This window comes from Triticum aestivum, chromosome 5A (genome assembly GCF_018294505.1).
Source record: "Triticum aestivum cultivar Chinese Spring chromosome 5A, IWGSC CS RefSeq v2.1, whole genome shotgun sequence".
NCBI classification, from domain to species: Eukaryota; Viridiplantae; Streptophyta; class Magnoliopsida; order Poales; family Poaceae; genus Triticum; species Triticum aestivum.
Window position 1 is genome coordinate 626,526,566 of NC_057806.1, and position 21,795 is coordinate 626,548,360.

The window sequence follows — 21,795 nt, forward strand, 5'->3', positions numbered from 1 at the left end:
CCTTGTCCATCACATCATTCTCCTAATGATGTGATCCCGTTATCAACGACATCCAATGTCCATGGTCAGGAAACCATAACCATCTATTGATCAACGAGCTAGTCAACTAGAGGCTTACTAGGGACATGGTGTTGTCTATGTATCCACACATGTATCTGAGTTTCCTATCAATACAATTCTAGCATGGATAATAAACGATTATCATGGACAAGGAAATATAATAATAACCAATTTATTATTGCCTCTAGGGCATATTTCCAATAGTCTCCCACTTGCACTAGAGTCAATAATCCAGTTCACATCGATATGTGATTAACATTCAAGGTCACATCCCCATGTGACTAACACCCAAGAGTTCTGGGTTTGATCATGTTATGCTTGTGAGAGAGGGTTCAGTCAACGGGTCTGCAGCATTCAGATCCGTATGTACTTTGCAAATTTCTATGTCATCTTGTAGATGCAATTACTACGCTACATTTGGAGCCATTTCAAATAACTGTTCTACTTGGAGCTATTCTAAATTGTTGCTCCATTATACGTATCCGGTATCTCTACTCAGAGCTATCCGGATAGGTGTTAAGCTTGCATCGACGTAACTCTTTACGTCGAACTCTTTATCACCTCCATAACCGAGAAACATATCCTTATTCCTCTAAGGATAATTTAGACTGCTATCTGGTGATCTACTCCTAGATCACCTTTGTACCCTCTTGCCAAATATGTGGCAAGGCACACATCAGGTGTGGTACTCAGCATGGCATACCGTATGGAGCCTATGACAAAAGCATAGGGGACGACCTTCGTCCTTCCTCTTTTTTCTGCCGCGGTCGAGCTTTAAGTCTTAACTTCATACCTTACAACTCAGGCAAGAACTCCTTCTTTGACTGATCCATCTTGAACACCTTCAAGATCATGTCAAGGTATGTGCTCATTTGAAAGTACCATTAAGCGTTTTGATCTATCCTTATAGATCTTGATGCTCAATGTTCAAGTAGCTTAATCCAGGCTTTTCATTGAAAACACTTTCCAAATAACCCTATATGCTTTCCAGAAATTCTACGTCATTTCTGATCAACAATATGTCAACAACATATACTCATCAGAAATTCTATAGTGCTCCCACTCACTTCTTTGGAAATACAAGTTTCTCATAAACTTTGTATACACCCAAAAACTTTGATCATCTCATCAAAGCATACATTCCAACTCCGAGATGCTTACCCCAGTCCTTAGAAGGATTGCTGGAGCTTTGCATACTTGTTAGCATCTTTCAGGATTGACAAAACCTTCCGGTTGTATCACATACAACCTTTCCTCAAGAAAATCGTCGAGGAAACAATGTTTTGACATCCTATCTGCAAGATTTCATAAATAATGCAGTAATCGCTAATATAATTCCAACAGACTCTTAGCATCGCTACGAGTGAGAAAGTCTCATCATAGTCAACTCCTTGAACTTGTTGGAAAACATCTTAACGACAAGTCGAGCTTTCTTAATGGTGATACTTACCATCATTGTCCGTCTTCCTTTTAAAATCCATATGTACCTAACAGCCTTACGACCATCAAGTAGTTCTTCCAAAGTCTACACTTTGTTTTCATATATGGATCCTCTCTCAGATTATATGGCCTCGAGCCATTTTGGAATCCAGGCCCACCGTCGCTTCTCCATAGCTCGTAGGTTCATTGTTGTCCAGCAACATGACTTCCAAGACAGGATTACGTACCATTCTGAAGTAGTACGCATCCTTGTCATCCCACGAGGTTTGGTAGTGACTTGATCTAAAGTTTCATGATCACTATCATAAGCTTCCACTTCAATTGATGTAGGTGCCGCAGGAACAACCATCCTCCCACTCAATTCTTTCAAGAGAAACTTTTTCTCGAGAAAGGACCCGATTCTAGAAACAATCCCTTATTGCTTTCGGATCTGAGACAGGAGGTATACCCAATTGTTTTGGGTGTCCTATGAAGATGCATTTATCCGCTTTGGGTTCGAGCTTATCAGCATGATGAAGGAAATATGCCCTAGAGGCAATAATAAAGTTATTATTTATTTCCTTATATCATGATAAATGTTTATTATTCATGCTAGAATTGTATTAACCGGAAACATAATACATGTGTGAATACATAGACAAACAGAGTGTCACTAGTATGCCTCTACTTGACTAGCTCGTTAATCAAAGATGGTTATGTTTCCTAACCATAAACAAAAGAGTTGTTATTTGATTAACAGGATCACATCATTAGGAGAATGATGTGATTGACATGACCCATTCCATTAGCTTAGCACCCGATCGTTTAGTATGTTGCTATTGCTTTCTTCATGACTTATACATGTTCCTATGACTATGAGATTATGCAACTCCCGTTTGCCGGAGGAACACTTTGTGTGCTACCAAACGTCACAACGTAACTGGGTGATTATAAAGGAGCTCTACAGGTGTCTCCAAAGGTACATGTTGGGTTGGCGTATTTCGAGATTAGGATTTGTCACTCCGATTGTCGGAGAGGTATCTCTGGGCCCTCTCGGTAATGCACATCACATAAGCCTTTCAAGCATTGCAACTAATGAGTTAGTTGTGAGATGATGTATTACGGAACGAGTAAAGAGACTTGCCGGTAACGAGATTGAACTAGGTATTAAGATACCGACGATCGAATCTCGGGCAAGTAACATACTGATGACAAAGGGAACAACGTATGTTGTTATGCGGTCTGACCGATAAAGATCTTCGTAGAATATGTGGGAGCCAATATGAGCATCCAGGTTTCGCTATTGGTTATTGACTAGAGACGTGTCTCGGTCATGTCTACATTGTTCTCGAACCCATAGGGTCCGCACGCTTAAGGCTTCGATGACAGTTATATTATGAGTTTATGAGTTTTGATGTACCGAAGTTAGTTCGGAGTCCCGGATGTGATCACGGACATGACGAGGAGTCTCGAAATGGTCGAGACATAAAGATTGATATATTGGACGGCTATATTCGGACACCGGAAGTGTTCTGGGTGATTTCGGAGAAAACCGGAGAGCCGGAGGGTTACCGGACCCCCCCCCCCCCGGGAGAAGTAATGGGCCATATGGGCCTTAGTGGAGAGAGAGAGGGGCAGCCAAAGGTGGGCGGCGCGCCTCCTCCCCCTGGTCCGAATTGTACTAGGAGAGGGGGGGGGGGCAGCGCCCCCCTTTCCCTCTCCCTCCCCACTTCCTTCCCCTCCTAGTAGGAGTCCTACTCCTACTAGGAGGAGGACTCCTCCTTGGTGCGCCTATAGGGCCGGCCGGCCTCCTCCCTTGCTCCTTTATATACGGGGGCAGGGGGCACCCCTAGACACACAAGTAGATCCACGTGATCATATTCTTAGCCGTGTGCGGTGCCCCCTTCCACCATAGTCCTCGATAATATTGTAGCGGTGCTTAGGCGAAGCCCTGGCGACGGTAGTACATCAAGATCGTCACCACGCCGTCGTGCTGATGGTACTCTTCCCCGACACTTTGCTGGATCGGAGTCCGGGGATTGTCATCGAGCTGAACGTGTGCTAGAACTCGGAGGTGCCGTAGTTTCGGTGCTTGATTGGTCGGGCCGTGGAGACGTACGACTACATCAACCAAGTTAACGCTTCCGTTGTCGATCTACAAGGGTACGTAGATCACACTCTCCCCTCTCGTTGCTATGCATCACCATGATCTTGCGTGTGCGTAGGAATTTTTTTGAAATTACTACGTTCCCCAACAGTGGCATCCGAGCCTAGGTTTTATGTGTTGATGTTATATGCACGAGTAGAACACAAGTGAGTTGTGGGCGATATAAGTCATACTGCTTACCAGCATGTCATACTTTGGTTCGGCGGTATTGTTGGACGAAGCGGCCCGGACCGACATTACGCGTACGCTTACGCGAGACCGGTTCTCCCGACGTGCTTTGCACAAAGGTGGCTAGCGGGTGACAGTTTCTCCAACTTTAGTTGAACCGAGTGTGGCTACGCCCGGTCCTTGCGAAGGTTAAAACAACACCAACTTGACAAACTATCGTTGTGGTTTTGATGCGTAGGTAAGATTGGTTCTTGCTTAAGCCCGTAGCAGCCACGTAAAACTTGCAACAACAAAGTAGAGGACGTCTAACTTGTTTTTGCAGGGCATGTTGTGATGTGATATGGTCAAGACATGATGCTAAATTTTATTGTATGAGATGATCATGTTTTGTAACCGAGTTATCGGCAACTGGCAGGAGCCATATGGTTGTCGCTTTATTGTATGCAATGCAATCGCGCTGTAATGCTTTACTTTATCACTAAGCGGTAGCGATAGTCGTGGAAGCATAAGATTGGCGAGACGACAACGATGCTACGATGGAGATCAAGGTGTCGCGCCGGTGACGATGGTGATCAAGACGGTGCTTCGGAGATGGAGATCACAAGCACAAGATGATGATGGCCATATCATATCACTTATATTGATTGCATGTGATGTTTATCTTTTATGCATCTTATCTTGCTTTGATTGACGGTAGCATTATAAGATGATCTCTCACTAATTATCAAGAAGTGTTCTCCCTGAGTATGCACCGTTGCGAAAGTTCTTCGTGCTGAGACACCACGTGATGATCGGGTGTGATAGGCTCTACGTTCAAATACAACGGGTGCAAAACAGTTGCACACGCGGAATACTCAGGTTATACTTGACGAGCCAAGCATATACAGATATGGCCTCGGAACACGGAGACCGAAAGGTCGAGCGTGAATCATATAGTAGATATGATCAACATAGTGATGTTCACCAATGAAACTACTCCATCTCACGTGATGATCGGACATGGTTTAGTTGATTTGGATCACGTAATCACTTAGAGGATTAGAGGGATGTCTATCTAAGTGGGAGTTCTTAAGTAATATGATTAATTGAACTTAAATTTATCATGAACTTAGTCCTGGTAGTATTTTGCAAATTATGTTGTAGATCAATAGCTCGCGTTGTTGCTTCCCTGTGTTTATTTTGATATGTTCCTAGAGAAAATTGTGTTGAAAGATGTTAGTAGCAATGATGCGGATTGGATCCGTGATCTGAGGTTTATCCTCATTGCTGCACAGAAGAATTATGTCCTTGATGCACCGCTAGGTGACGGACCTATTGTAGGAGCAGATGCAGATGTTATGAACATTTGGCTAGCTCAATATGATGACTACTTGATAGTTTAGTGCACCATGCTTAATGGCTTAGAATCGGGACTTCAAAGACGTTTTGAACGTCATGGAGCATATGAGATGTTCCAGGAGTTGAAGTTAATATTTCAAGCAAATACCCGAGTTGAGAGATATGAAGTCTCCAACAAGTTCTATAGCTAAAAGATGGAGGAGAATCGCTCAACTAGTGAGCATGTGCTCAGATTGTCTGAGTACTACAATCGCTTGAATCAAGTGGGAGTTAATCTTCCAGATAAGATAGTGATTGACAGAATTCTCTAGTCACCATCACCAAGTTAGTAGAACTTCGTGATAAACTATGATATGCAAGGGATAACGGAAACGATTCCCAAGCTCTTCGTAATGCGGAAATTGACGAAGGTAGAAATCGAGAAAAACATCAAGTGTTGATGGTAGACAAGACCACTAGTTTCAAGAAAAGGGCAGAGGGAAGAAGGGGAACTTCAAGAAGAACAGCAAGCAAGTTGCTGCTCAAGTGAAGAAGCCCAAGTCTGGTCCTAAGCCTGAGACTAAGTGTTTCTACTGCAAAGGGACTGGTCACTGGAAGCGGAACTACCCCAAGTGATTGGCAGATAAGAAGGATGGCAAAGTGAACATAAGTATATTTGATATACATGTTATTGATGTGTACTTTACTAGTGTTTATAGCAACCCCTCAGTATTTGATACTAGTTCAGTTGCTAAGATTAGTAACTCGAAACGGGAATTGCAGAATAAACAGAGACTAGTTAAGGGTGAAGTGACGATGTGTGTTGGAAGTGGTTCCAAGATTGATATGATCATCATCGCACACTCCCTATACTTTCGGGATTAGTGTTGAACCTGAATAAGTGTTATTTGGTGTTTGCGTTGAGCATGAATATGATTTGATCATGTTTATTGTAATACGGTTATTCATTTAAGTAAGAGAATAAATTGTTGTTCTGTTTACATGAATAAAACCTTATATGGTTACGCACCCAATGAAAATAGTTCGTTGGATCTCGATCGTAGTGATACACGTAATCATAATATTGAAACCAAAAGATGCAAAGTTAATAATGATAGTGCAACTTATTTGTGGCACTGCCGTTTAGGTCATATTGGTGTAAAGCGCATGAAGAAACTCCATGCTAATGGGTTTTTGAAATCACTTGATTATGAATCAGTTGATGCTTGTGAACCATGCCTCATGGGCAAGATGACTAAAACGCCGTTCTCCGGAACTATGGAGCGAGCAACTGACTTATTGGAAATAATACATACTAATGTATGAGATCCGATGAGTGTTAAGGCTCGCGGCGGGTATCATTATTTTCTGACCTTCACAGATGATTTGAGCAGATATGGGTATATCTACTTAATGAAACACAAGTCTGAAATATTTGAAAAGTTCAAAGAATTTCAGAGTGAAGTGGAGAATCATCGTAACAAGAAAATAAAAGTTTCTACGATATGATCGCAGAGGTAAAATATTTGAGTTACGAGTTTGGCCTTCAGTTAAAACAATGTGAAATAGTTTTACTACTCACGCCACCTGGAACACCACAACATAATGGTGTGTCCGAACATTATAACCGTACTTTATTAGATATGGTGCGATCTATGATGTCTCTTATCGATCTACCACTATCGTTTTGGGGTTATGCATTAAAGACAGCTGCATTCACGTTTAAAAGGGCACCATCTAAGTCCGTTGAGACGACACAATCTGAACTGTGGTTTGGCAAGAAACCAAAGTTGTCGTTTCTTAAAGTTTGGGATTGTGATGCTTATATGAAAAAGTTTCATCCTGATAAGCTCAAACCCAAATCGGAGAAATATGTCTTCATAGGATACCCAAAGGAGACTGTTGGGTACACCTTCTATCACAAATCCGAAGGCAAGACTTTTGTTGCTAAATTCGGAGTTTTTCTAGAGAAGGAGTTTCTCTCGAAAGAAGTGAGTGGGAGGAAAGTAGAACTTGATGAGGTAACTATACCTGCTCCCTTATTGGAAAGTAGTTCATCACAGAAATCTGTTCCTGTGACGACTACACCAATTAGTGAGGAAGCTAATGATGATGATCATGTAACTTCAGATCAAGTTACTACCGAATCTCGTAGGTAAACCAGAGTGAGATCCGCACCAGAGTGGTACAGTAATCCTGTTCTGGAAGTCATGTTACTAGACCATGACGAACTTGCAAACTATGAGGAAGCGATGATGAGCCCAGATTCCGCGAAATGGTTTGAGGACATAAAATCTGAGATATGATCCATGTATGAGAACAAAGTATGGACTTTGATGGATTTGCCCGATGATCGGCAAGCCATAGAAAATAAATGGATCTTCAAGAGGAAGACGGACGCTGATAGTAGTGTTACTATCTACAAAGCTAGAATTGTCGCAAAAGGTTTTCGACAAGTTCAAGGTGTTGACTACAATGAGATTTTCTCACTTGTATATATGCTTAAGTCTGTCCAAATCATGTTAGCAATTGCCGCATTTTATGAAATCTGGCAAATGGATAAACAAAACTGCATTCCTTAATGGATTTCTTAAAGTAGAGTTGTATATGATGCAACCAGAAGGTTTTGTCAATCCTAAAGGTGTTAACAAAATATGCAAGCTCCAACGATCCATCTATGGACTGGTGCAAGCATCTCGGAGTTGGAATATACGCTTTGATAAGTTGATCAAAGCATATAGTTTATACAGACTTACGGTGAAGCCTGTATTTACAAGAAAGTGAGTGGGAGCACTACAACATTTCTGATAAGTATATGTGAACAACATATTGTTGATCGGAAATAATGTATAATTTTCTGGAAAGCATAAAGGAATATTTGAAAGGATTTTTTCAAAGAAAGACCTCGGTAAAGCTGCTTACATATTGAGCATCGAGATCTATAGAGATAGATCAATACGCTTGATAAGTTTTTTCAATGAGTACATACCTTGACAAGATTTTGAAGTAGTTCAAAATGGAACAGTCAAAGAAAGAGTTCTTGCCTGTGTTGCAAGGTGTGAAATTGAGTAAGACTCAAAGCCCGACCACGGCAGAAGATAGAAATAGAATGAAAGTCATTCCCTATGCCTCAGCCATAGGTTCTATAAAGTATGCCATGCTGTGTACCAGATCTATTGTATACCCTACACTGTGTTAAGCAAGGGAGTACAATAGTGATCTAAGAGTAGATCACTGGACAGCGGTCAAAATTATCCTTAGTAGAATAAGGAAATATTTCTCAATTATGGAGGTGACAAAAAGGTTCGTCGTAAAAAGTTACATCGATGCAAGTTTTGACACAGATCTGGATGACTCTAAGTCTCGATCTAGATACATATTGAAAGTGGGAGCAATAAGCTAGAGTAGCTCCGTGCAGAGCATTGTTGACATAGAAATTCGCAAAATACTTACGGATCTGAATGTGACAGACCCGTTGACTAAAATTATCTCACAAGCAAAACATGATCACACCTTAGTACTCTTTGGGTGTTAATCACATAGCGATGTGAACTAGATTACTGACTCTAGTAAACCCTTTGGGTGTTGATCACATATCGATGTGAACTATGGGTGTTAATCACATGGTGATGTGAACTATTGCTGTTAAATCACATGGCGATGTGAACTAGATTATTGACTCTAATGCAAGTGGGAGACTGAAGGAAATATGCCCTAGAGGCAATAATAAAGTTATTATTTATTTCCTTATATGATGATAAATGTTTATTATTCATGCTAGAATTGTATTAACCGGAAACATAATTCATGTGTGAATACATAGACAAACAGAGTGTCACTAGTATGCCTCTACTTGACTAGCTCGCTAATCGAAGATGGTTATGTTTCCTAACCATACACAAAAGAGTTGTTATTTGATTAACGGGATCACATCATTAGGAGAATGATGTGATTAACATGACCCATTCCATTAGCTTAGCACCCGATCGTTTAGTATGTTGCTATTGCTTTCTTCATGACTTATACATGTTCCTATGACTATGAGATTATGCAACTCCCGTTTGCCGGAGGAACACTTTGTGTGCTACCAAACGTCACAACGTAACTGGGTGATTATAAAGGAGCTCTACAGGTGTCTCCAAAGGTACATGTTGGGTTGGCGTATTTCGAGATTAGGATTTGTCACTCCGATTATCGGAGAGGTATCTCTGGGCCCTCTCGGTAATGCACATCACATAAGCCTTTCTTGCATTGCAACTAATGAGTTAGTTGTGAGATGATGTATTACGGAACGAGTAAAGAGACTTGCCGGTAACGATATTGAACTAGGTATTAAGATACCGACGATCGAATCTCGGGCAAGTAACATACTGATGACAAAGGGAACAACGTATGTTGTTATGCGGTCTGACCGATAAAGATCTTCGTAGAATATGTGGGAGCCAATATGAGCATCCAAGTTCCACTATTGGTTATTGACTGGAGACGTGTCTCGGTCATGTCTACATTGTTCTCGAACCCGTAGGGTCCGCACGCTTAAGGTTTCGATGACAGTTATATTACGAGTTTATGAGTTTTGATGTACCGAAGTTAGTTCGGAGTCCCGGATGTGATCACGGACATGACGAGGAGTCTCGAAATGGTCGAGACATAAAGATTGATATATTGGACGGCTATATTCGGACATCGGAAGTGTTCCGGGTGATTTCGGAGAAAACCGGAGAGCCGGAGGGTTACCGGAACCCCCGGGAGAAGTAATGGGCCATATGGGCCTTAGTGGAGAGAGAGGGGCAGCCAAAGGTGGGCGGCGCGCCTCCTCCCCCCTGGTCCGAATTGGACTAGGAGAGGAGGGGGGGGGGGCCGGCGCCCCCCTTTCCCTCTCCCTCCCCACTTCCTTCCCCTCCTAGTAGGAGTCCTACTCCTACTAGGAGGAGGACTCCTCCTTGGTGCGCCTATAGGGCCGGCCGGCCTCCTCCCCTTGCTCCTTTATATACGGGGGCAGGGGGCACCCCTAGACACACAAGTAGATCCACGTGATCATATTCTTAGCCGTGTGCGGTGCCCCCTTCCACCATAGTCCTCGATAATATTGTAGCGGTGCTTAGGCGAAGCCCTGGCGACGGTAGTACATCAAGATCGTCACCACGCCGTCGTGCTGATGGTACTCTTCCCCGACACTTTGCTGGATCGGAGTCCGGGGATTGTCATCGAGCTGAACGTGTGCTAGAACTCGGAGGTGCCGTAGTTTCGGTGCTTGATCGGTCGGGCCGTGGAGACGTACGACTACATCAACCAAGTTAACGCTTCCGTTGTCGATCTACAAGGGTACGTAGATCACACTCTCCCCCTCTCGTTGCTATGCATCACCATGATCTTGCGTGTGCGTAGGAATTTTTTTGAAATTACTAGGTTCCCCAACAGTGGCATCCGAGCCTAGGTTTTATGTGTTGATGTTATATGCACGAGTAGAACACAAGTGAGTTGTGGGCGATATAAGTCATACTGCTTACCAGCATGTCATACTTTGGTTCGGCGGTATTGTTGGACGAAGCGGCCCGAACCGACATTACGCGTACGCTTACGCAAGACCGGTTCTCCCGACGTGCTTTGCACAAAGGTGGCTAGCGGGTGATAGTTTCTCCAACTTTAGTTGAACCGAGTGTGGCTACGCCCGGTCCTTGCGAATGTTAAAACAACACCAACTTGACAAACTATCGTTGTGGTTTTGATGCGTAGGTAAGATTGGTTCTTGCTTAAGCCCGTAGCAGTCACGTAAAACTTGCAACAACAAAGTAGAGGACGTCTAACTTGTTTTTGCAGGGCATGTTGTGATGTGATATGGTCAAGACATGATGCTAAATTTTATTGTATGAGATGATCATGTTTTGTAACCGAGTTATCGGCAACTGGCATGAGCCATATGGTTGCCGCTTTATTGTATGCAATGCAATCGCGCTGTAATGCTTTACTTTATCACTAAGCGGTAGCGATAGTCGTGGAAGCATGAGATTGGCGAGACGACAACGATGCTACGATGGAGATCAAGGTGTCGTGCCGGTGACGATGGTGATCACGACGGTGCTTCGGAGATGGAGATCACAAGCACAAGATGATGATGGCCATATCATATCACTTATATTGATTGCATGTGATGTTTATCTTTTATGCATCTTATCTTGCTTTGATTGACGGTAGCACTATAAGATGATCTCTCACTAATTATCAAGAAGTGTTCTCCCTGAGTATGCACCGTTGCGAAAGTTCTTCGTGCTGAGACACCACGTGATGATTGGGTATGATAGGCTCTACGTTCAAATACAACGGGTGCAAAACAGTTGCACACGCGGATCAAAACAGTTGCACAACGGGTGCAAAACGGGTGCAAAACTTTTTCACATAAGCGTTGCAGCCCCAAACTTTTAAGAAATGACAGCTTAGGTTTCTCTAAACCATAGTTCATACGGTGTCATCTCATCGGAATTACATGGTGCCCTATTTAAAGTGAATGTGGTTGTCTCTAATGCCTAACCCATAAACTATCGTGGTAAATCGATAAGAGACATCATGGTATGCATCACATCCAATAGGGTGCAGTTATGATGTTCGGACACACCATCATACTATGGTGTTTCAGGCTGTATTAGTTCTGAAACAATTTCCACAATGTCTTAATTCTGTGCCAAACTCGTAATTCAGATATTCATCTCTATGATCATATCATAGATATTTTTATCCTCTTGTCACGACAATCTCTCACCTTCACCCTGAAATTACTTGAACCTTTCAATAATTCAGACTCGTGATTCATCAAGTAAATATACTCAACATCTACTCAAATCATCTGTGAAGTAAGAACATAACGATATCCACTACACGCCTCAGCACTCATTGGACTGCACACATCAAAATGTATTACTTCCAACAAGTTGCTTTCTAGTTCCATTTTACCGAAAACGAGGCTTTCAGTCATCTTGCCTATGTGGTATGATTTGCATGTCTCAAGTGATTCAAAATCAAGTGAGTCCAAACGGTCCATTTGCATGGAGTTTCTTCATGCATATACACCAATAGACATGGTTCACATGTCTCAAACTTTTCAAAAACGAGTGATCCCAAAGATCCATCAAGCTTCTTCATGCGTTTTATATCGATATGACTTACGTGGCAGTGCCACAAGTAGGTGGTACTATCATTACTATCTTATATCTTTTGGCATGAACATGTGTATCACTACGATCGAGATTCAATAAACCATTCATTTTAGGTGCAAGACCATTGAAGGTATTATTCAAATAAACAGAGTAACCATTATTCTCCTTAAATGAATAACCGTAATGCGATAGACATAATTCAATCATGTCTATGGTCAATGCAAACACCAATCTCGATGGTAGAGGGAGCGTGCGATGCTTGATCACATCAAGCTTGAGAAAAACTTCCAACACATATCGCCAGCTCACCTTTAGCTAGTCTCCGTTTACTCTGCAGCCTTTTATTTCGAGTTTACTAACACTTAGCAACCGAACCGGTATCTAATACCATGGTGCTACTAGGAGTACTAGTAAAGTACACATTAACACAATGTATATCCAATATACTTCTATTGACCTTGCCAGCCTTCTCATCTACCAAGTATCTAGGGTAATTCTGCTCCAGTGGCTGTTTCCCTTATTACAGAAGCACTTAGTCTCGGGTTTGGGTTCAACCTTGGGTTTCTTCACTAGAGTAGCAGCTGATTTGCCGTTTCATGAAGTATCCCTTCTTGCCCTTGCCCTTCTTGAAACTAGTGGTTTCACCAACCATCAACAATTGATGCTCCTTCTTGATTTCTACTTTTGTGGTGTCAAACATCGCGAATATCTCAAGGATCATCATATATGTCCCTGATATATTATAGTTCATCACGAAGCTCTAGCAGCTTGGTGGTAATAAGTTCGGAGAAACATCACTATCTCATCTAGAAGATCAACTCCCACTCGATTCAAATGATTGTTGTACTCAGACAATCTGAGCACAAGCTCAACAATTGAGCTTTTCTCCCTTAGTTTGCAGGCTAAGAAAATCGTCGGAGGTCTTATACCTCTTGACGTGGGCACGAGCCTGAAATCCCAATTTCAGCCCTCGAAACATCTCATATGTTTCGCGACGTTTCAAAACGTCTTCGGTGCCTCAACTCTAAACCGTTTAACTGAACTATCACGTAGTTATCAAAATGTGTATGTCAGATGTTCGAACCATCCACAGACGACGTTCGAGGTTCAGCACACTGAGCGGTGCATTAAGGACACAAGCCTTCTATGAAGCAATGAGGACAATCCTCAGTTTACGGACCTAGTTCGCATAATTGCTACTATCAACTTTCAACTAAATTTTCTCCAGGAACATATCTAAATAGTAGAACTGAAGCACGAGCCACGACATAATTTGCGAAGACCTTTTGACTATGTTCAGGATAATTAAGTTCATCTTATGAACTCCCACTCAGATAGACATCCCTCTAGTCATCTAAGTGATTACATGATCCGAGTCAACTAGGCCGTGTCCGATCATCACGTGAGACGGACTAGTCAACATCGGTGAACATCTTCATGTTGATCGTATCTTCTATACGACTCATGTTCGACCTTTCGGTCTTCTGTGTTCCGAGGCCATGTCTGTACATGCTAGGCTCGTCAAGTCAACCTAAGTGTTTGCATGTGTGAATCTGTCTTACACCCGTTGTATGTAAACGTTGGAATCTATCACACCCGATCATCACGTGGTGCTTCGAAACAACGAACTGTCGCAACGGTGCACAGTTAGGGGGAACACTTTCTTGAAATTATTATGAGGGATCATCTTATTTACTACCGTCGTTCTAAGTAAACAAGATGCAAAAACATGACAAACATCACATGCAATCAAATAATAGTGACATGATATGGCCAATATCATATAGCCCCTTTGATCTCCATCTTGGGGCTCCATGATCATCTTGTCACTGGCATGACACCATGATCTCCATCATCATGATCTCCATCATCGTGTCTCCATGAAGTTGCTCGCCAACTATTACTTCTACTACTATGGCTAACACATTTAGCAATAAAGTAAAGTAATTTACATGGCGTTTCTCAATGACACGCAGGTCATACAAAAAATAAAGACAATTCCTATGGCTCCTGCCAGTTGTCATACTCATCGACATGCAAGTCGTGATTCCTATTACAAGAACATGATCTCATACATCACATATATATCATTCATCATATCTTTTGGCCATATCACATCACAAAACACTTGCTGCAAAAACAAGTTAGACGTCCTCTAATTGTTGTTGCAAGTTTTTACGTGGCTGCTATAGGTTTCAAGCAAGAACGTTTCTTACCTACGCCAAAACCACAACGTGAATTGCCAATTTCTATTTACCCTTCATAAGGACCCTGTTCATCGAATCCGATCCGACTAAAGTGGGAGAGACAGACACCCGCCAGCCACCTTATGCAACTAGTGCATGTCAGTCGGTGGAACCGGTCTCACGTAAGCGTATGTGTAAGGTTGGTCCGGGCCGCTTCATCCCACGATGCCGCCGAATCAAGATAAGACTAGTAACGGCAAGATAATTGACAATATCGACGCCCACAACTACTTTGTGTTCTACTCGTGCATAGTAACTACGCATAGACCTAGCTCATGATGCCACTATTGGGGAACGTAGCAGAAATTCAAAATTTTCTACGCATCACCAAGATCAATCTATGGAGTAATCTAGCAACGAAGGGAAGGAGAGTGCATCCACATACCCTTGTAGATCGCTAAGCGGAAGCGTTCAAGTGAACGGGGTTGATGGAGTCGTACTCGTCGTGATCCAAATCACCGATGATCCTAGTGCCGAACGGACGGCACCTCCGTGTTTAACACACGTACAACACGGTGATGTCTCCTACGCCTTGATCCAGCAAGGGGAGAAGGAGAGGTTGGGGAAGACTCCATCCAGCAGCAGCACGATGGTGTGGTGGTGGTGGAGGAGCACGGGACTCTAGCAGGGCTTCGCCAAGCACTACGAGAGACGAGGAGGAAGAAAGGTAGGGCTGCGCCAAGAGGGAGAGGATCTCGTGTGTCTTGCAGCCTCCAATACCTCAAGTATATATAGGGGAAGGGGAGGGGCTGCGCCCCCACCTAGGGTTCCCTCCCTAGGGGTGGTGGCAGCCCCCAAATCCCATCTGGGTGGCGGCCACAAGGGGGAGAGGGGGAGGCGCACCTGGGGTGGGCCTTAGGGCCCATCTGCCCTAGGGTTTGCCCCCTTCCCCTCTTGGAGGCGCCTTGGGCCTTGGTGGGAGGCGCCCCAGCCCACCTAGGGGATGGTACCTTCCCACTACTGGCCCATGTAGGCCTCCGGGGCTGGTGGCCCCACCTGGTGGACCCACGGACCCCTCCGGTGGTCCCGGTACACTACCGGTGATGCCCGGAACACTTCCGGTGGCCAAAACCATACTTCCTATATATCAATCTTTACCTCCGGACCATTCCGGAACTCCTTGTGACGTCCGGGATCTCATCCGGGACTCTAAACAACATTCGGTAACCGCGTACATACTTTCCCTATAACCCTAGCGTCATCGAACCTTAAGTGTGTAGACCCTACGGGTTCGGGAGTCATGCAGACATGGCCGAGACAACTCTCCGGTTAATAACCAACAGTGGGATCTGGATACCCATGTTGGCTCCCACATATTCCACGATGATCTCATCGGATGAACCACGATGTCAAGGACTTAATCAATCCCGTATACAATTCCCATTGTCTAGCGGTATGATACTTGCCCGAGATTCGATTGTCGGTATCCCGATACCTTGTTCAATCTCGTTACCGGCAAGTCTCTTTACTCGTTCCGTAACACATCATCCCGTGATCAACTCCTTGATCACATTGTGCACATTATGATGATGTCCTACCGAGTGGGCCCAGAGATACCTCTCCGTTTACACGGAGTGACAAATCCCAGTCTCGATTCGTGCCAACCCAACAGACACTTTCGGAGATACCTGTAGTGTAGCTTTATAGCCACCCAGTTACGTTGTGACGTTTGGCACACCCAAAGCACTCCTACGGTATCCTGGAGTTGCACAATCTCATGGTCTAAGGAAATGATACTTGACATTTAGAAAAGCTTTAGCATACGAACTACATGATCTTGTGCTAGGCTTAGGATTGGGTCTTGTCCATCACATCATTCTCCTAATGATGTGATCCCGTTATCAACGACATCCAATGTCCATGGTCAGGAAAGCGTAACCATCTATTGATCAACGAGCTAGTCAACTAGAGGCTTACTAGGGACATGGTGTTGTCTATGTATCCACACATGTATCTGAGTTTCCTATCAATACAATTCTAGCATGGATAATAAACGATTATCATGAACAAGGAAATATAATAATAACCAATTTATTATTGCCTCTAGGGCATATTTCCAACAGTTTCCTGCTTTCCTCAAACCTACTTGGGTCTACCTCTCTCCCCCGTTAAACTTACTACCGCAGCCTTCCAGCCAATCATCACGAACTGTGTTAGTTACCTTCCTGGCTGGTGTGCTAAGCTACTCTCTCGCCCAGGCCGCCTGGTCCTCATCTCCTCTGTGCTTGACTCGCTGGCCACCTACTTCATGTCCATGTTCAAACTGCCAAAAGAAATAATCAAAAAGCTCGACGCTATTAGACGTGCGTTTTTTTGGGCTGCTGATGAGTCCTGTTCGGGTGCTCAGTGTCTTATTGCTTGGTCTAACATCTGTAAACCAAAAGAGTTCGGTGGTCTAGACATCAAAAATTTAGCTTTACAAAATGACTGCTTGCTTATGAAGTTTGCCTATAAATTCCTATCCGCCACCTCCCACCAAGAGTTACCTTGGATAGCCTGGTTAAACAGAGTCCACCTACACAGCATCCCCCACATAGCCTCCTGCAAAAATCCCTCCTACCTAACCAAAGCGGTGCAAGCCCAACTAGCTACCCTATCCTCTATCACCTTCGTCCTCACTAACAACGGGCTGAGAACCTTTTTCTGGCACGACACTTGACTTGCTCATGCACCGCTAGCTTCGCTTTTTCCTAGTCTTTACTCTCACTCCTCAGATAAGCACATCCTCGTCTTTCATGCCATGCAGTATGGGCTACTTACAAACCTAACGGACCGGCTAACCTCGGCCGCCTCGCGCGAGCTGGAACAGGTACTGTTGTTGTTGCAGGATTTCTCTTTATCCACGAGCCCCGACGAGAGGCACCTCATCCACGGCACGGCCTTCTCCTCCAAAGCTGCCTACAAGCTACTCACTCAGGAGGATCAGGAGATCGCTCATGCTCCTTTAATTTGGTGCTCCAAGGCTCACCAAAAGCTGAAGCTCTTTGCATGGCTGCTTTTTAATGGCCGTCTAAACACCAAAGCAAACCTGTTTCATAAGCACATTGGACCAGATGCAAAGTGCCCCAGGTGCCCTGCTAGCTCTGAAGATACAAACCATCTCTTCCTCCGATGCCCGAAAGCAAACCTCGTCTGGTTGTAGTTAGGAATCGCTCCGACTGACAGACTGCAGGACATTTGGCTTGCTATGCTTCCCCCTGGCCTTGACTCCTCCATTTGGCTGGAAGTGCTCCTTGCAATATTGTGGAAAATTTGGGACTCTAGGAACGCGGCGGTTTTCAGGAATGAAGATCACTCTGCTCTTCTTACCATCACAAACATTTGTACTGACTTTGAACTTTGGACTCACCGGTTCCATGTACCGGTAGATAAGGGGTCAGCTAGGTCTTGGCTGGCGTACCTCTCCTCACGGCTTGCCGTAACCCTGTAAAACATTCACCTCGGCTTTGGCTGGGGTTTTGACTTTTGAGCAATATAATTCAGGTGGGGATCCTCTCCCCCTGGTGATTCCTCAAAAAAAAAAAGAATCTTGTCGGGAGTCGAAAAGGTCTTATTGGATGCATTAACATCATTCCCTTGTTTGAATGGAAATAGAGGAAGGACAACTTGTGAAATGCTATTTGCTTTTGAAGCTTAAGCATGCTCCTAATCATATCGACATTTGTTCGAGTGCTTATAGTAACTTTGACATCCTTGAACTGAGCGTCACTGGTCGGTAGACTTTCACATATGGCCAGAAGATAGTATTTCTCCCAAACTTTATTAATGCCATATGCATTGTTGTTAATGTATTTCTTTCTTGTGATGTGATCGCATGCTAGCAGCAGGCCAAACTAGAAAAGGAGAAGTGGAAGAGGATGGCTAACTTGACTTGGGCTGATAGTTGTGCTGGAACTTAGTTGCTGGTCTTGAGAGCTGTGAGATTGTTCTTACCGATCGCAATACTCTGTTTCCTGGAGTACCTAGTAACGTTTGATTCATGTGATGGACCATATTGAAGCTGCTTGGTTTGTAATTGAATCTGGTTAATATTAGCGGTCCACCTTTGGAACTAGAATTATGATCTACTATATACTCTGTCCCTTTATTTTCGCTCTGTATATGAGGTTTGTTTGAAGTCAAGACATACATTATTTAACCAAGTTCATATTAGAAAATGTCAACATCTATAATACTAGAGTTATATAGCATGAAAAATAATTTTATGATGCATCTAATGATATAAATTTGGATTGTGAATGTTAATATTTTTTCCTATGAAATTGATCAAACTTTAGGAAGTTTGGCTTTAAACAAAGAACGGAGGGAGTATGTTTGACATCCTGTTAGGATGTTCTCCTCGTCTACGAAATCCTCAACTCCCAAATCTGGCTTCCGGTTCTGGTGAAATCACTAGTTATTCCTTGCAAAGTTCACTCTCCACCTTCTCTGGCGCTAACAAGAGGCGCATTGCATGTGCGCCACTTCTCGTAACCCGATTTTTTTTTCCTGTAGATTCGTTTATTCAAAATGGTTCACCGCTGGATTTCTCGCATAGTGATCTTTGAAAACTAGATCCCATGCTAATAGGTGTCGATGAACTTTTCTTCCCCTCGCCGGTGTTGTTGTTGCCGGCTTGAGGACGATGTTCTTCTCCCGCCGATCTATGGATCAGACGGTCAATCGGCTCCCTCCTCCGTTGGTGGCATCGTCTGTCTTGTGGAGATTTTGCTCCTCGTGAATATCTGGATCGTGCGAGTTGTTGGATCCTTTGGCTGGTAGGCGAAGTGGTGTCTCTGACCAGCCGATGTGAGTGTCATCGTCCCCTCCCCCTTCATCATTGCGTCGACGAGTCCTCAATCGGCAGCGCTGGGCTTGTGTTTCAGAGTGATGGATCTCTGGTTTTCGACGAAGATTCCTCAACGACAACGGTTTTCTCGGGTGTTGGTCTTTTGCGACCGAATTTCGAAGACTTATCGGTTGCCATGGTCATCTTGACAAGGATACTGGCTCCGACTACGGAGCCGCGATGCACCTTCAACTTGCTCCGGCGAGAGTTGTGGTCATCGTGTGATCTAAGGATCTTGTTGTAATTTTAATTACTTATGGGGTGTTCTGTACTACCGTAGAATTTCTCATACAACTTCAGGTCATTTTCGTTAAAAAAGAAGAAAAGAAAACTCAAACATGTTCCTCAGGCTTTTGTTTGGTTTTCTGCCAGGTTTGATTTAACGTGTCTTACAACGATGAATCTATACGATGATTTACTAATAATTCATTAAATATGCGAAGGTCGGATGCCGATTAGTGTATAAAGATCATCACGCCATTTAAGATGCTATATACTCCCACGGGAAGTTTGCCTTGGCCATCCGTTAATTTGCTTCTCGCTTCCAAGCTCGGGCACGCCCCTGCTCCTTCCTCTGCGCGAGCTCCCCGACGTGGCGAGCCATACCCGCCAGATCGCGGTCCGCCGACCCGCCCTCCGCCATGGCCTCCCTTGCCATCGTCGCGAGCTCCTTTGCCCTCGCCCGTATTCCCGACCCCTCATCCATTAGCTCCGTCAGTGCCCTCTTGACGTCGTCTCTCCCGACCTGTTTCGCATGCGCCTCGGGGTTCAGGAACACGTGCATGGCCGGCACCTTAACGCCCACACGGACGCCGGCGCCGAGCACGTCCACGACCAGCGTCTCGTTCAGGAACTGGTCGGCGAAGTGCGGCCATGTCAGGATCGGCACGCCGTGGGAGATGGACTCCAGCGTGGAGTTCCACCCGCAGTGCGTCAGGAAGCCGCCCACCGCCGGGTGCGACAGGATGGTCATCTGCGGCGCCCACCCGCGGATGACCAGGCCGCGGCCCTCCACGCGCTCTTCGAACCCGGCGTCGAGGTCGTCGGTCTCCTTGGTCACCCAGATGAACGGCCGATTCGACGATTCCAGGCCGGCGGCGAGCTCGACGACCTGCGACGGGAAGAGGCGGGCCATGCTGCCGAAGCTGACGTAGAGCACGGACTGGTGCGCCCGGCCGTCAAGCCAGGAGACGACCAAGCCGGCGTCGACGGCCGCGCGGTTGCCTCTTCCGGCCGTCGTCTCCGCGTCGAGGTCCAGAAGGCAGAGCGGCCCGACCGCCCACGCCTTCCGGCCGAGCGCCTCTCCGTATCCCTTGATGTAGGCGCTCTCGAAGGCCGCGCACGTGTTGAAGACGAAGCCGTCGGCGGTGGCCTCGGCGTCCAGTGTCTCACGCCTTTGCTTCTCCAGCCCCGGAAAATGGAAGAACCCAAGCGACGTCGCCTTGTTGGTGACGACGCGCACGGGAAACTCCGGCACCTCGAACGGCTCGAAGTCGCCGGCGGCGCTGTCGTCGTGGACGCCGTGCGTGGCAAGGCTACGCTGCGCCAGGAGGAAGAACGCGGACGGGCCGTGGAAGACGAACCGTGGGATGTCAAGCCGGCGCGCGACGTCGGCCGTCCAGGGGTTGCAGGTGTCGGCGACGAGGCAGTCCGGCCGGCGCGGCAGCGCCCGGAGGTACGCCTCCAGCGGGGCGGCGAGCAGCCAGACGGCGTCGTAGAAAAGCGTGAAATGGGACATCTCCCTGACCATGTCGTGGCTCTCGCACCCCTCGGGCAGCCCCAGCGGCGGCCCCGGGAACGGGAGCTCGACGTGGTCGACCGCGAGCCCCTCGCGGAGCGCGTGGTCCAGGACGGCCCTGCTGCGCGCGGCGGTGACAGGCGTGAGGACGACGGTGGCGCGCGCGCCGGCGCGGCCGGCGATGAGGCGCGCCAGGTCGAGCACGGGGATCACGTGGCCCTGCGCCAGGAGCGGCACCAGGACGAAGTGTAGCGGGCGTGCCATGGCCGTGCCCGTGCCCGTACGTACAACAAGACACTGCGAGTAGATCAGGCAGGCTTACTTGCTGTACGCTGGAAGCGTGGAAGGAGAAGCTATGAAGCATCTGGAAGACGGCCACAGCCATAGCGTTCGAGAAGGCGTAGGAGTACGATCGATCGAGACAAGAAAACGCCGTCGCGCAGCACAAGTTTGGCACGTACGGCTTCCCTGGACGCCGAAAAGCACAGCACTGGTGGACAGTGGACACTGCTGGTCCTGCTACCTCGGCCACAGCAAGAGAATTGGTTCACAGACGGCGGACGGCTAGTGCAACAACATGTACCAGTTGTCCGCGTACGGCTTCGATGGATGCCAGAAGCTAGCCTTCTTCTCTGGTGAGTGGTAACGCAGGCCGGGGTGTAGCGGTAGCGATCTGATAAGCCACGACCGTGGATGGTGAA

The 21,795-nt window shown here is 45.6% G+C and overlaps 1 protein-coding gene across 1 annotated transcript; it reads right to left on the bottom strand.

Annotated features, from left to right (window-relative positions):
• Positions 1-19,841: 19,841 nt before the first annotated feature.
• Positions 19,842-21,478, bottom strand: LOC123105443 (UDP-glycosyltransferase 73E1-like). Its single transcript, XM_044527513.1, has one exon. The coding sequence runs from the start codon at positions 21,356-21,358 to the stop codon at positions 19,883-19,885; it is 1,476 nt and encodes a 491-aa protein (XP_044383448.1). The 5' UTR covers positions 21,359-21,478; the 3' UTR covers positions 19,842-19,882.
• Between the last annotated feature and the right edge of the window lie 317 nt (positions 21,479-21,795).

What these genes read in the sequence shown, in the direction of transcription:
- LOC123105443 (XM_044527513.1), bottom strand. Translation starts at nt 21,358, where the DNA reads ATGGCACGCCCGCTACACTTCGTCCTGGTGCCGCTCCTGGCGCAGGGC.